The 14,909-nt window shown below is 38.1% G+C and overlaps 1 protein-coding gene across 15 annotated transcripts in view; it reads left to right on the forward strand.

Moving 5' to 3' along the window:
- TCF12 (transcription factor 12) overlaps window positions 1-14,909 on the forward strand; it is a 318,581-nt gene that overhangs the window by 282,936 nt on the left and 20,736 nt on the right. For 7 of the 15 annotated variants that reach the window (XM_040969724.1, XM_040969726.1, XM_040969723.1 and 4 more), the window contains 3 exons: window positions 6,653-6,726; window positions 7,749-7,820; window positions 8,559-8,765. In XM_040969724.1, coding sequence (XP_040825658.1) covers window positions 6,653-6,726; window positions 7,749-7,820; window positions 8,559-8,765 — 353 coding nt within the window. The remainder of the gene's footprint in view (window positions 1-6,652; window positions 6,727-7,748; window positions 7,821-8,558; window positions 8,766-14,909) is intronic. The other 8 variants (XM_040969731.1, XM_040969730.1, XM_040969729.1 and 5 more) reach the window with 3 other exon arrangements.

Here is a 14,909-nt window from a genome sequence, read left to right on the forward strand (position 1 = left end):
AAACGTTGAAAAAGAGCCTTCAAATTTTGTTTTAAACTAGTATTCAGGATATATTTCATGAAAATTAGGATTTTGAAAGGAAAATAAAGAGCTTTTGGGTTACAAAAGGGTAGAGCATAACAGATTCAGGTGTTGACCTGTTTATCCACATTCATTTAGATGACTGGCAACAAGCTTTCCCATATAAAAGTGTAAAGCACTAAGAAAGGTTGATTGGAAAACAAAATACTCAATGCTACAGTAAGGTTTAAAATTCTCTGGTCTTCCCAACTTGCATAAATCTCAGGAAATTTTGAATTTAGTGTGAAATTACCAAGAGAAACAACAGAATAACCATGTGTGTAGTAAATTGTTTTAAGAATGCAGTCAGCCACACAAAATATTCTCTAAGTACCTCATCGTGCTTGGAGTGGCGAGACTGGTAGCGATCCATGAATGATGAACTATCGAAACCACTTGAGCAAGTATCTCAGAGCATGCCCCACATCCGGGACTTGGGGTGGGTGGGAAACTGGGTGGGGCTTCTCCCTCAATATCCCCCTTTACCTCAGATACATGAAGGAAGCGGTATGGAAATGGTGGTGTTACCCACTTCCCTGTAGCCCTTGAACCTTTTTTACCCTAATTAACTATGTAAAGATTGTCAAAATATAATAAAAACATATATATCTTTAAAAAGAAGTAAATTCTAAAGAAAAAAAATTAACTTTTGCAACAAAATCAGTCTGATCTCAGGCCAAAACATCACTTTAGAATTAACTCCTTATAGTTAAAAATATAACTTTTTTTTTAAACTGCTTTGCATTGCTTGTGTGATCTGGAAATACAGAGAGACAAGCAACAGTCCCAGGTTGAAGCAAATGGCAAGGTCATGTCCGTGACCTTCTGAAGCTTTATTTTCCACATTCACAGAATCAAACAACCATACATGAAAAATATTCAAGAATAAAAAATTGTGTCTATACAATAAAAAAAAATATTCTCTAAGTTTATCACCAGTTTTATTGGGTGGAAGATGAGGTCCCACTGAGAGTGAAAGCAAATAAGAAACACTTGGGTAAATTTAAGATTCAGTGATCAAAGACTCTCTAAACTTTTAGGTAATTCTTCTATGCTTGCCATCCAGCTACCTTGTTGGCTGGAAATCTTCAGTAAGTTGTAATAATAGACTTATTGCAATCCATTTTGAATAAGCATTAGCTTCTTAGGGTGACCAGTGAAAGACCAGTGCAATCACTAAATTGTTTTCTGGGTAGAAAACCCAAAAACTTCCTGCTTAATCTGTTATAAAGAATGACCCTGTGAATGCCTATTACCAGACCACAAGTGACAGTGAAGAAAAGGGAAAAGCTGCTATTCTGTGCCTGCGAGCACCAGGGTCTCATATGGGAGCCACTTTGTCTCCTGGCTACTCCACTTCCATCCAGCTTCGTGCTTGTGGCCTGGGAAAGCAGTAGAGGATGGCCCAGAGCCTTGGGACCCTGCACCCATGGGGGAGACCTGGAAGAAGCTCCTGAGATTTCCAGCCTTTAAACTTTGTTTTTCTCATATTTGTGTATTAAAGCCAACACTGATAACAGAAAGCCTAGAGATGCCAATGTGGGTCAAAATTTAATCTTTATTTTCTTCCTACCATTGTTTTTACAAAGAAATAAAGCCACAGATCTAGTATCAGTTATGCAAGCATTGTAGTTTATGCCTGGAATTTGAATCCCATTTTATAAGTCTGATCTGTAGCTAAAAGGTCATCACTGCAAAATTCTCATGATATATACTTTTTTCTTCATTTATCACATGATAACTGCACCAACAAGAAGATCCATAATTAGACAGGAATGCTTCAATACCTCTTACCTGTTGCTTAGCCATGTGAATCGGTTTATAAAGAATGAACTGTTTCACTAGTACATACTCAAGAATTAACTAAGTTAACAATACAAGATTGTTTAAGCCACCACTTGAAACACAAGCATCCTATCTAAGAACGCTGCTTTATGTCTTGGCTGCTGCTCTTCCCATCCTGCTTCCTGCTAATGTGCTTGGGACGGCAACATATGGCCAATGTGGCTTGGGCACCTGATACCCACGTGGAAGACAATGATGCAGTTTTGGTAGTTGACTTCAACCAGAATGGGGATCTTTGGGAGGTGAATCAGCAAATGATGAAAATAAATAACATTTTTAAAATTAGCAGGTGGTACTAATGAGTCACATTGTGGGTCCACTAAATTTTTTATACTTCCCACCTTGAGTTTTACCAGACACATCATTGATTTCTGTTGTACTGTGTCACCTTCAGTCATTACATTTGTGACAAGTAGCATGAAATTTTGCAGTAATTTAGCTGGAGCTCTGAGAGTTCTGCCTGTGAAATAAGTACAAGCTGAAATTTGCGTGAAGTCCAAGCAGATATTTTCTTAATGAGTTAATTCTATTGGCATTCTATTTTAATTGTTAATAGCTTCGTCTGTAATAAAATAAGCTTAAACATGTGTTTTTCCTTTTCAGTGTGTTATATCTTGGAGATAGATTTTTGTAATTTATTCGTATCAGCACCAAAAAAATTCTCAAAGCCACTGAACACATGATGGCTCAGTGGCTAAATCCTCACTTTGTACACACTGGATCCCATGTGGGTGTTAGTTCATATCCCAGCTGCTCCACTTTCCTTCCAGCTCCCTTCTTGTGGCCTGGAAAAGCAGTTGAGGATGGCCAAAACCTTGGGACCCTGCACCCACCTGGGAGACTAGGAAGAAGCTCCTGGCTCCTGGGTTTGGATCAGCTCAGCTCTGGCCATTGCGGCCACTTGCAGAGTGAACCAGGAAATGAAAAATCTTTCTCTGTGTCTCTCCTCTCTATAGATCTGCTTTTCCAATAAAAGTAAATAAATCTTAAAAAAATAGAAAAGATATTCACACCCATACCTGGGACAAGTTTTCATGATACAGAATGCTAAGCTGCCAGTTGCAATGCCAGCATCTTATATCAGAATACCAGTTGAAGTCCCATGTGTTTCACTTGCAGTCCAATTCCCAGTAAACCTGGTAAAGCAACAGAAGATTTCTCAAGTCATTGTGCCATGCCACCCACACAGAAGACCCATTTGAGATTGCTGGCCTCAGCCTGGCCCAGTCCTGGCAATTGAGGCCATTTAGGGAATCAACCAGCAAATGATAGATCGCTCATTCACTCTGTCTCTCTCATGAGTGTGTTGAGCCTGCCTCACCAGGAGAAAAAAATTCGGTTGATCTTAGACCACATGTTCCTTAGCACTGTTAGTAAAGAAACACAAAAGTAGCCTGAGATGTTAAAATCATAAAACTTACATTAGTTTTCCATTCATATTAATTTGTTGATCATTCCTGTATCACAGACTGATCACCCAGGAGGATTAAGGACCAGAAAAAATTACAAACAATTAAGGGAAAGTAAATTTTTGTTAGAATCTTTAAAAATGGATATGATTAGCCTATTCACAGAAAGGTTGTGATTCAACATCATTGCTTAGAAAATCACTAATGAGGATTGAAGGGTGATTTAATGGGCTAATCTCCCACCTGCAAGCACCAACATCCCATATGGGCACCAGTTGGTGTCTTGCCTGCTTCACTTCCAATCCAGCTCTCCGCTTATGGCCTGGGAAAGCAACAAAAGATCTCACGTGTCTTGGGGATGCTGCACCCATATGGAATACCCAGAAGAGGCTCCTGGCTTAGGATCAGTTTGACTAAATTCTGCCCTTTATTTCTATTGGAAAGGCAAATTTACAGATAGGAGACACAGATCTTCCACCCACTGATTCACACCCCAAATGGCCGCAAGGCCAGAGCTGAACCAATGTGAAGCCAGGAATCAGGAGCTTCTTCCAGGTACCCCACGTGGGTGCAGGGTCCCAGGTCTTTGGGCCTTCCTCTACTGCTTTCCCAGGCCACAAGCAGGAAGTTGGATGGAAAGTGGAGCAACCAGGACAGAAATCGGCATTCATATGGGATGCTGGTGCTCAAAGGGGTAGGTTTAGCCAACTGAGTCATCACACCAGGCCCTAAATATTACCTGTTAATTGTAAAATTAGCTTCCAAGCTTTTGGGTAGTTTTAGATGAAGCATGGTTTGTTTATGTTGTTCATTTATGATTACAGTGGTATGTCTGGTGGAATGCCTTAAGTGGTTCTCAACATAATTTGTGCACAAGTTTTTAGTTAGAAAAGGTTAGCTGATACACAGGTTTCATTTTTTCTCAATTTTAATATTGAAAATGTACAATCAGCAGTACAAGTGTTTGTGTGTTGTGAAATATGTATATAGTTGTGAAATCTTAGCTGATTCAGAATCTACATATCTAACTACGGCTCATGAAATTAACAGAAACATTTTGAGTTTTTCTGAAAAAATAAACAAGTCTTAGTATGACATTAGCAACATAAATAAGGCAAATTTTTAGCAATAAAACAAATTAAGTGATTTTTGAACTGCCAACTTTTGATTGCCAGTGTAATTTAGATGGTGCCTGAAGCTTTACTTAATATATGATAATATATATTGACTGAATGGTCTTTAAATTTTTATAAATATCTTCATTTCAGATGTGCAGTCATGAAGTAGTGATAACTTTTGATCAGTGGTTTTCTCTATTTTTTTTTCTTTAAAGTCTTATTTTACTTATTTGAAAGGCAAAGTTAGAGAAGTCTTTCATTCTCTCATTTATTCCCCAAATGACTGCAACATCATAGTCTCACCCAGGCTAAAACCAGGAGCTTGTTCTGGGTCTGCCACATGGATGCAAAGTCCCAAAGGTTTAGAACATCCTCAGCTGCTCTCCTAGGCACATTAGTAGGGAGGTGGATCAGAGGTAGAAAAACTGGCATCCATAAGGGATACCTAACATGTCACATCATAGCACAGGCCCATATTTGTCTTTGTTTTTAAGATCTGTTTGGTTAGCAGCTAAAGTCCTCACCTTGCACATGCTGAGATCACATACGGGCACCAGTTCTAATCCTGGCAGCCCCACTTCCCATCCAGCTCCCTGCTTGTGGCCTGGGAAAGCAGATGAGGACGGCCCAAAGCCTTGGGACCCTGCACCTTCATGGGATATCCAGAAGAAGATCCTGGATCCTGGCTTCGGATCGGCATATAATCAGCTGTTTGGTCACTTGGGGAGTGAATCATCGGACAGAAGATCTTCCTCTCTGTCTCTCTTCCTCTCTGTATATCTGATTTTCCAATAAAAAATAAATTTTTGAGGAAATTGTTTATCTATTTGAAAAGTAAAGTGATGTAGAAAGGGAGACACAGTCACAGAGAGGTTACACAAATACCTGCGACACTTGGAGTTGAACCAGACCAAAATCAGGAGTGTAGAACTTCATCCTGGACTCCCACATGGGCATCAGGAACCCAGAAACTTGGACCATCATCTAGTGCCTTCCAAAGGAGCGTTAGCAGGGAACTGGATCAGAAGCTGTGTAATCAGGACACTCCAGTATGGGATGCATGTTTTGTTAGCAGTAGCTTAACTGGCTGTGCCACAACACTTGCCCTGAATCTTTTTCTTTTTAAGGCTATTTTGACTGAACCATAAAACGTTGAATTCTGTGCAACATTTGAGTAAAATCTAGGTTTTTATCTTTTATTCTTGTTTCTTAATGATATTCTTTATTTTTCTATCTGAATTATTTTTGTTTTTTAGTGATTAAGGATTTGTTTATCTGAAAGTCACAGTTACAGAGATGGGTGGGAACAGGAGCTGTAAATTAAAGATTATAAATAAATTCACACCCTTTAACTAAAAATGCTACCTACCTTCCTTAAAGATATTCCCCTACTAAAGAAAGCAAAAATTATGGTTTGCTCTGTGGTATAGCACATTAAGCTGGTGCTTGCATCACAGGCAACCCATGTGGATGCTGGCTTGAGTCCCAGCTGCTCAGTTTCTTATTTAGCTCCCTGCCAAAGCATCTGGAAAAGTACAGGAATTTGGCCCAAGTACTTGGGCCTCTGCCACTTAAGTGGAAGACCAAGATGAAGATCCTGGCTCCTGGTTTTACTGCCCCTACCTCAGCTGTTGTAGCCATTTGGGGAATGAACCAGTGTATGAAAGATTGGGAAGATACTTCTCTTTCTGACTTTCTTGTCTCCATGACTCTGCCTCTCAAAGCTTTAAAAGCATTAAACTTAAAAGAAATACTATTTATAATAATCTACTAATAGTATCCGGAATTCCCAGCAATAGTAGGGTATAATGTGTGATTAAACAAGTTGTGCATGGTGAAGAGAATTGGGTGACAGTTAATGTAGCATTATCAAAGACTGTATAAAATATGCAAGAGAGGGAGCAAAATGAAAAAACTGTGCTCAAAGTACACTTAATCCAGATATACATTTGGACGACGTCTAAAGAGTATACAAACGTCAGTGTACTTGTATTTAAAAGTGTTTTTTTTTCCCTCTTTGATTTCTCTGCTCCCTACATTGAAGAGGGTGTTCTCCAGTGTGTTTGGTTTATAATAAGTACCTAGTACTATACTGAAGGCTGAACAAAAATTTTCGTGTAAACTTGCTTATAGGTGTTTATAATCATTACCACTTTCTGTAGAACATTGCCAGGATCACTAAGTTAATCCAGGTGTACGGGTACTTTTGGGTTTTAACAGGTACCAGTCAGTGGCCCAGACCTGGAGGGCAAGCTCCTTCTTCCCCAAGCTATGAAAACTCGCTCCACTCCCTGGTAAGAGCCTCTTACAGGTTTTTGCAAGCCCTATTGGATTTTATTTGATATTATGGAGTCCTTTTCTCTCCCTCCTCCCCCTTTTCTCCATCTCTTTTTCTTGTCTTTTTTTTTTTTTACCATATCCTATAACAGTGAAGAAACAACAGGATAGCATTACAGACAAATTCTTTGCTAACAAATGGCCTGATTTAGTTGAAAAATACAAGACACATTGAGTGTGGTTTTTACCATTTGTTCTTTGGGAATCAGGCTTCTGGTATGAGGACAGCTGGTGTTGAAGTAGTGTTAAGAGATTTTTGTTTTTTTGATAAATGTAGAGCTTCATTTTTTCCCCTGAAGTTTTAAACATATGAGGAAATTTTGAAGGAAAAAGAAATGAGGGAAAGCAACAGAATGAAATCCAGCAAAGCAATATGGTTTTTTGACTCTTCCTTATAACATTGTATGTAATTTATTTTATCTCCAGTAAAAATTTAAAGTGAATAGCAATTATTTTTGTCATAAAAATATTTTGCCATGTTTTCTTACAGAAAAAAAGTATATGTTACTCATATAAGTAAAATGTTAGCTAACAAGGCCTTCAAGGTCCTCAAATATGAAGATTTTGTAATGTTAACAATGGTTACTTTTGTGTGTTTACATTTCCAACCCAAATTACAAAGAATCATAAAAACAAAATAATGATGATTTGATGGATTTCTGAATCATGCTGTTGTTCAGTAATTTCAGGTTTCAAGTAGAATGTTCTTTTTCTGTCACTAACAGCATTTTAAGTTTAAAGTATATTCTCATGTATTTTGCAAGCAAATATAAGCAAACTGATCTGTTTAGATGCTAACCTTTATAACCTCCCTGATCAAATCCAAGCCTTCTCAAACCTTAATGCAAGTAGATCTCTCAGGTCTCCGCGTTAACTTTACTAACATGTTATGCTGATGTGCACAACAGCTATTTCCTCATCTCTTTTGGAGTTAATCTTAACCTGTGCTTTGCCTCCTGTTCTGTCTTGACTTTGCCAGAAAAATCGAGTTGAGCAGCAACTTCACGAGCATTTGCAAGATGCAATGTCCTTCTTAAAGGATGTCTGTGAGGTACTATTTCTTTTAGATGGTGCCTTTTTTTGTGTTTCAATTAATTTTACGTCCCATTATCCATTTAAAATCTTCAAGCTGTACAGACTCCAGAGTCTTTTAAAATCAAACAGTTAACCATTTCAGTTTTTATAACCATATATAAAAATAGACTTTGCCTTTTATGTTGTTGAGAGTGAATCTTTTTAAAAGCTCTACTAGCATGTGCTTTTGGTTTTAAAATTCTAATAAATTTGTGTATGGGGCATGTGTGTATCCACAGACAGTGTCATTTCCTCAGTGTTGTCAAAGACTGTATCTGATTGTGTTTACCATTTAAGATGGGTAGCTTTATTCACTTACAATTGTAACTTAAACTTGGTAAATCTGAGGATCTTTACCCAAATTGCCATCATTTGAAGATTAGTTTAAAATACCACTTACCCTTTTTTAAAGTCAATTATAGTTGAATTCCAACATAACCTTCATCTTTTGTGAAGCTAAGAAAAATAATAATAAAATTCCATATAATAAATTGTTAAATTCATCTTTAGAAACAAGGATTTATTTCTGAAGATTTGGAAGTTTAGCATAGCTCTTCTTATTTTGTTGATTTGCAGTGCAGGTACTTGCTTATTAAGCTACTTGATAGTGCATTTTACTTACTGTCTTCTGTATATTCCAAAGCGGGAAACAGTGATTTAATGAGTGTAACAGATATCAGCAGTAACTTTCATGTTTGTTCCAATTCTTTAACAGCAGTCTCGAATGGAGGATCGTTTAGACAGACTAGATGATGCTATCCATGTGCTGCGGAACCATGCTGTGGGACCTTCCACCAGTTTACCTGCTGGTCACAGTGACATACACAGTTTATTGGGACCATCCCACAGTGCACCCATTGGAAGCCTCAGTTCAAACTATGGAGGATCAAGCCTTGTTACAACTAGCCGATCAGCCTCAATGGTAAAATAATGTTCATGTGTTTTGGTAATGACTACAAATACCTGTTGTCCTAAATAACTTTTCATTAAATCTTTATGGAAAAGAATGTTTCTTTTTGAAAAGAGAACAATATGGATTTTTTTAAATGTCCTTTGCTGTGTTGCTCAGGGTCGTTGCTGACTGTTGGCCCATAAACACTACTATAACCATGTGGAAAAAGTAGAAATTTTTTATGGAAACCATTTTAACATAAGCTTGGGATTTTTTCCAGATGTGTAATGGTTAGCATAATAGTTTTTATCTTGAGTTAGAGGATAGGAAATTGGATAGCAAAAGTGGTAAAACAAGAATGCATTTTAAGAATTCCAAATTTTTAAAAAATTTAATAATTTGGAACCAGCTTTTAATAACAGAAAGAATATGAAACTCCAGTTTGTATTGGTCCAAATTTAAGCTTTATTCCTAAATGAAATTTTAAAAGCTGAGGGTGGGGTTAGAATTGGCTATTAAGTATCAAAGAAAGGAAACAAGTTTAGATTAGTCTCCAGAGAAAATAATTCAGTCTATCTTTTAAAAACCTTGGTAGTTCTTAGGGCGGGAAAAAATGGAGAATTTTATAACCATACACATAAAAAATTCTTTGAATGTCTTACTTTTTATCCAAATTGTCTTTTAAAGAATGAGTTTCTTCTTTAGCCTGTTGTTTAACTGGTCCCATATGTGTGCATGTTTATGGTATATTTTTAAGGTTTGCTTCATGCTTTGAGATAGTTTTTGTCAACTATTTGATCAAGGCTAACTCTCACCTATCATCATAACAATTAGGTACCTCCAATGCTAAAGGCCTGGGTTCTGTAAAATAGGATTGGTTCCAGATTTTTTGCCACATGTCAGCCAGCAATTTATATTCAATTTGAAGCCTTGAAGATAAACATCAAACAAAGCTGCTTGGTTTCTAAGAAAGTATTTTTTAGTATCATGAGTATACTATATGCCTCCATGAATTAACAACCAAGATTTTTTTTGAAATGTCAGAGTCTTGAAAACCTCCTTTTAAACTAATTTCTCTTGTTAGTAAACTAACACATTAGAAAGCATTTAAAAATTCATAAATTCCTAGAAATATGAAGGATGCTGTAAATATAATAGTGGTAGTAAACTTCTAGATATATAACAAAGTAATGAGGTGGCATTTGTTACAAATATGGATGTAGAATTGCAAAATAATTTGCTGAAATATTGTGTCTTTAGAAGAATAATCAAAAATCTGTATTTTTAAGATCCCAAGTTAATCTCAGCTACAGCATTTATACTACTGTTCTTCACCTCTTTAAAAAAAAAGGCTTTGTAGTTGAAAGGCAGAGTTACTAACAGAAAGCAAGGTCAAAGGAGAGAGAGACTATACATGCACTAGTTCATTCCTCACATGGCCAGTAGAGCTGGGATGCGGCGAGCCTGAAGCCAGGAGCTCGTGATTCCATGAGTCTTCCATGTAGGTGGCTGAGAGTCAGGTTCTTTCTTCTTTTCTTTTTTTTTTTTAAAGATTTATTTTTATTGGAAAGGCGGATATACAGAGAGGAGGAACAGAGAGGAAGATCTTCTGTCCAATGGTTCACTCCCCAAGTGACTGCAACAGCTGGAGCTGAACTGATCCGAAGCCAGGAGCCAGGAGCTCTTCCGGGTCTCCCATGAGGGTTCAGGGCCCAAGGGTTTGGCCCATCCTCAACTGCTTTCCCAGGCCACAAGCAGGGAGCTGGAAGGGACAGGAGGCGGGGCTGCCAGGATTAGAACCGGCACCCAATGGGATCCTGGAGCGTGCAAGGCAAGGACTGTTTAACCACTACGTTATCGTGCCGGGCCCGAGAGTCAGGTTCTTAAGGGCACATTCTGCTGCATTCCCACGTGCATTAGCATGGAGCTAGATCACAAGTACAGCAGTAGGGCCAGTGTGATGGTAGGCTTATGCTCCATTGTCGTGCCAGCATTCCATATGGGTGCAGGTTTGTGTCTCAGCTGCTCCACTTCCAGTCCAGCTCTCTACTTAGGACCTGGGAAAGAGATCTAAAGCCAAGGGCCAGGAGCTTCTTCCAGGTCTGAGCAGCACATCACTGCCCCAGCAAATAAACCCAAGGTGTTACTCAGCATTTGTATGAACGTCTTCGGTTCCTATAACCATCTCAAGGACACAGCTGATGACAGCTTACAGACTTCAGCTAACACATCTAAACACAATTACAACTACTCAGTGGTGGAATTCAGTTGTTTCTTACTGGCTTTTCCTCAGAATACAAAGTGCTAACTACCAAAATCAGACACCATTAGTTAGGTGTCAGGTATTTCATATCCCATCTTTTCTGATTTGTTTTGTTTTGTTTTTGTTTAGATTGATCAATTTGAAAACTAGAGTTACGAGACAGGGTCAGAGAGCAATTGTTCATCCTCTGGTTCATTCCCCAAACAGCCACAACAGCCTGGGCTGAGTCAAGCTGAAGCCAACAGGTTCTTTCCGGTTTTATACATGGGTGCAGGATCCCAAGTATTTGGGCCATCTTTTACTGTTTTGTCATTAGCAAGAGCTGGATCAGAAGTGAAGCATCCAAGGATTGAACTGGCACCTATGTGGGATGCTGGGGTCATTATCTCTGGCTTAGCTCACCATACAACAGTGCTGACCCCTCCCATCTTTCTCAGCTTTTGCAGAATGAGCAAAGAATAAAATGAGATGAAATACAGACAACAGTTTCATGTGCTTGCAAGATGTATGATTTTGGAATTTACTGGTTTCTCCAGAAATTAATTTCCTGTTTTTATTGTTCCCCCCTTGGCTCCTATGTATTTTCCTCTTCGATTATGACTGAAAATTACACTGTTTCACAAAGAATATGTTAGTATTTGTTTTAAATGCATAGTAATGGAGATTACATTGCCAAAATTACAGAATGACCACAGAAATATTAGTTTTTGTCAAGTATCCTCTAGCTCCAAATACAGTTGATGGAAACATGTGTTTGGTCTAGCGGTTAAGATGTCTAACAGTTAAGCAAAGCCGGGTTTGCTTCTTTGTCCCAGCTCCTGACTCGAGCTTCTCAAACCTTGGGAAGCACTGGCGAGATGGTTCAAGTAGGTGGGTCTCTGCACCCATATGAAGACCTGGATGAATTCCTACCTCGCAGCTTTAGTCCTGGCCTGGCCCCTGGTGTTGGAAGCATTTATAGAGTGAGCCAGAGCGTAGGAGCTCTCCCTGTGTCGTTGTCTCTCTCTGCCCCTCGATTACGGAAATTGTGTATTTAGCTTATTTTACTTAAATCTAAATATTTTCCCCAAATTATTCATTCATCTGAAAGGCACAATGATTGGGGGAGATGAGAGAGAGACAGATTTTTTTTTTTTTTTTGAGAGATACAGAGAAAGACAGCTCTTTATTCAGGACTTGAGCTGCCATCCTTATGGGATGCCAGTGTTGCAAACAGTGGCTTTGCCTACTGCCATAGCACCTGCACCCAGGGAAGTAGTTCTCACGTCTTTTCATTCTTTCATTCATTGTCCTGATGGCTTCAGAGGCCTGGGTTAGGCCAGGCCAATGCCGAGAGCCCAGAACTCGGTCTAGATCGTCTTCGTATGGGTAATAGGGACTTAAATACTTGGGCCAGCTCAAAGGAGAGATGAGTCTAAAATGAAGTATCTGGGACATGAATCAGCTCTTTAATATGGGATGCTGGCAGCTTAACTAACTATACTACAACATTGGCCCCAAGATTAGCTTCTTTTTTTTTTATTGGAAAGGCGGATATAAGAGAGGAAGATCTTCTGTCCGATGGTTCACTCCCCAAGTGAGCCGCAACAGCCGATGCTATGCCGATCCAAAGCCAGGAACCTCTTCCAGGTCTCCCACGCGGGTGCAGGGTCCCAAAGCTTTGGGCTGTCCTTAACTGCTTTCCCGGGCCGCAAGCAGGGAGCTGGATGGGAAATGGGGCCGACAGGATTAGAACCGGCGTCCATATGGGATCCCAGGCTTGCAAGGCGAGGACCTTAACCACTGCGCCATTGCGCCGGGCCCAAGATTAGCTTCTTGAAAATGTATTTTCCATCCTACCATTTATTTCCTGCACAGAGTAGAATTATTCTGATAAACATGAAACTCCACAGTACATTCAAATAACATTTTTGTTATAATGGGATTTTGTGATAATGGACATATTAATATAAGTAAGCATACTTTTGATGGATTTAAATATAGTACTTTCTTCCCTCACATGCAGATAAAGAGTAAACACACTTTTTCTATAAAGGGCCAGACAATAATGCTTTGTTATTTACAAAAATTGACTTTTTTTTCCTTAGGAAAAAAACTATCCAGGATTTAGTCATGAGTCATACTTTTCCAGCTTATGATTAGAATATAAATCTGTTTTCTTGTATCCTCTAAATTTTATCTTATTTTGTTTTATGAGTAAGTTGGAATTTAAAGTCGTTGGAATATTAAAGGGTTGTCAAAATACTTTGTGAAATAAGAATTGGAGTTGATGGCAAGGAGAAAGTAATAGAGAAGCTCAGCCCTCAGCCAGCTCTACAGACTGGTTAGTGATCAGAACTACTTGTAGTCTTCAGTCTGCTTGGATACACATTAAGACAGTGTCATTTGAGGGAAAGGTTATGTTGTTACAAACTTCTGTCTACACTGCTTTTCATTCTAACAACATCTACTGTGATAGGACTGATTTTTAGAAGAGAAATAATTGTCTAGTATTTTTTGACTATTCCAGAAATGAACCTTTTTATCACAAGATAACAAGACTAGTACCTGCCAAAAATATTTATTAGCAGGATACCAAATACACACAGCTTTAATATTCATGATTGTTTCCTTTAACATCAGTAAGCGAGGTTTCAATCACAGAAGGCTTTTAACATTCTCTTTATGCATATTAGGTGGCTAATATGCATAAAAATTAAATTTCCCTCAAACATAATGATATTTAAGAAAAGAAAGCAGTAAATGAGTAACTCCTTTCTTTTCTATATAATTGTTGTGACCAGTCTGTCATCTTTTTATTACTTGCTTCTATTTTTGGATGATGTTGACTGTACTTAATGTTCCACTGCATTTCAATATTTTTGTTGTATTTCTCCATATTTTACTAAAACAAATATAAAGCTTAGTATTTCTGTCAGATGCTCTTATTAGTTTATGATACTAATGTATTGTTTAAATTTCATAATAACATTGCAGGTTTCAGAATTATTAAAATGTTAGCATTTGACTTTAGTTTGTTCTCATTTATTTAGTGAAAGAGGAAAGCTTTTGGAATAAGCTGCTGACAGAAAAATTGTAAAGAAACTGAAAAATGGAATAATTTTGTTGGAGCAATAGAAGTCCCAGCAATTTAAAGTTATTGTACATCATGTATTGTTGTGGCTGTAGTATCTCAGTACCTAGGCTCAGCAAGATCATTCCATGATGGCACCTACAAGAAGAAGTCCTGTTATTCCTCATTCAGACAGTGACTTCAACTTCAGACCAAAACAAGTGAAATCAGATAATGGAAGTTCGATGAAAATCTTTTTTTTTTTTTTTTTTTTGATATTTCAGAATTTCTTTCTTTTTTTTTTTATTTAATTTTTTTTTAAATTGTTGCTTACATTGTATTATGTAGTACAGTTTTATAGGCACTGGGGATTCCCCCCACCCCTCCCATACCCCTCCCCCCATGGTGGATTCCTCCACCTTGTTGCATAACCATAGTTCAAGTTCAGTTGAGATTCATTGCTTGCAAACACTTGCCTAGCATAAAGTTCAGCGTCTTATTGTCCAGATAAGTTCAGTGGCCTCTTGGGGAGACCTTCTATGGTCTGAAGATAGGTCTAACAGAGTAAAGATCCGGTCAGTTAAAAGCCCCAACAAGGCCTCAGTATCAATATACAACATTATGGAATTAATTGACATAGTATTGGGTAAACAATATGTCAAAAATAATGCAAGTTCCCTTCTTCGAAACATCTGGGTTGAGACAGTATCAATGACAGGTTCAAAAAATAACAAACAACCAAACAAAAAATTACAGGTTAAATCAAGGCAAACATGTGGTATCTAATCTTTTGGGATTCGCTCATTTCTCTTAGCATTATAGTTTCCAGTTGTGCCCATTTAGCCACAAAGAACTGCAT

The sequence above is a fragment of the Ochotona curzoniae genome, unplaced genomic scaffold (genome assembly GCF_017591425.1).
Source record: "Ochotona curzoniae isolate NIBS_2020 unplaced genomic scaffold, NIBS_Ocur_1.0 scaffold_4701, whole genome shotgun sequence".
NCBI classification, from domain to species: domain Eukaryota; kingdom Metazoa; phylum Chordata; class Mammalia; order Lagomorpha; family Ochotonidae; genus Ochotona; species Ochotona curzoniae.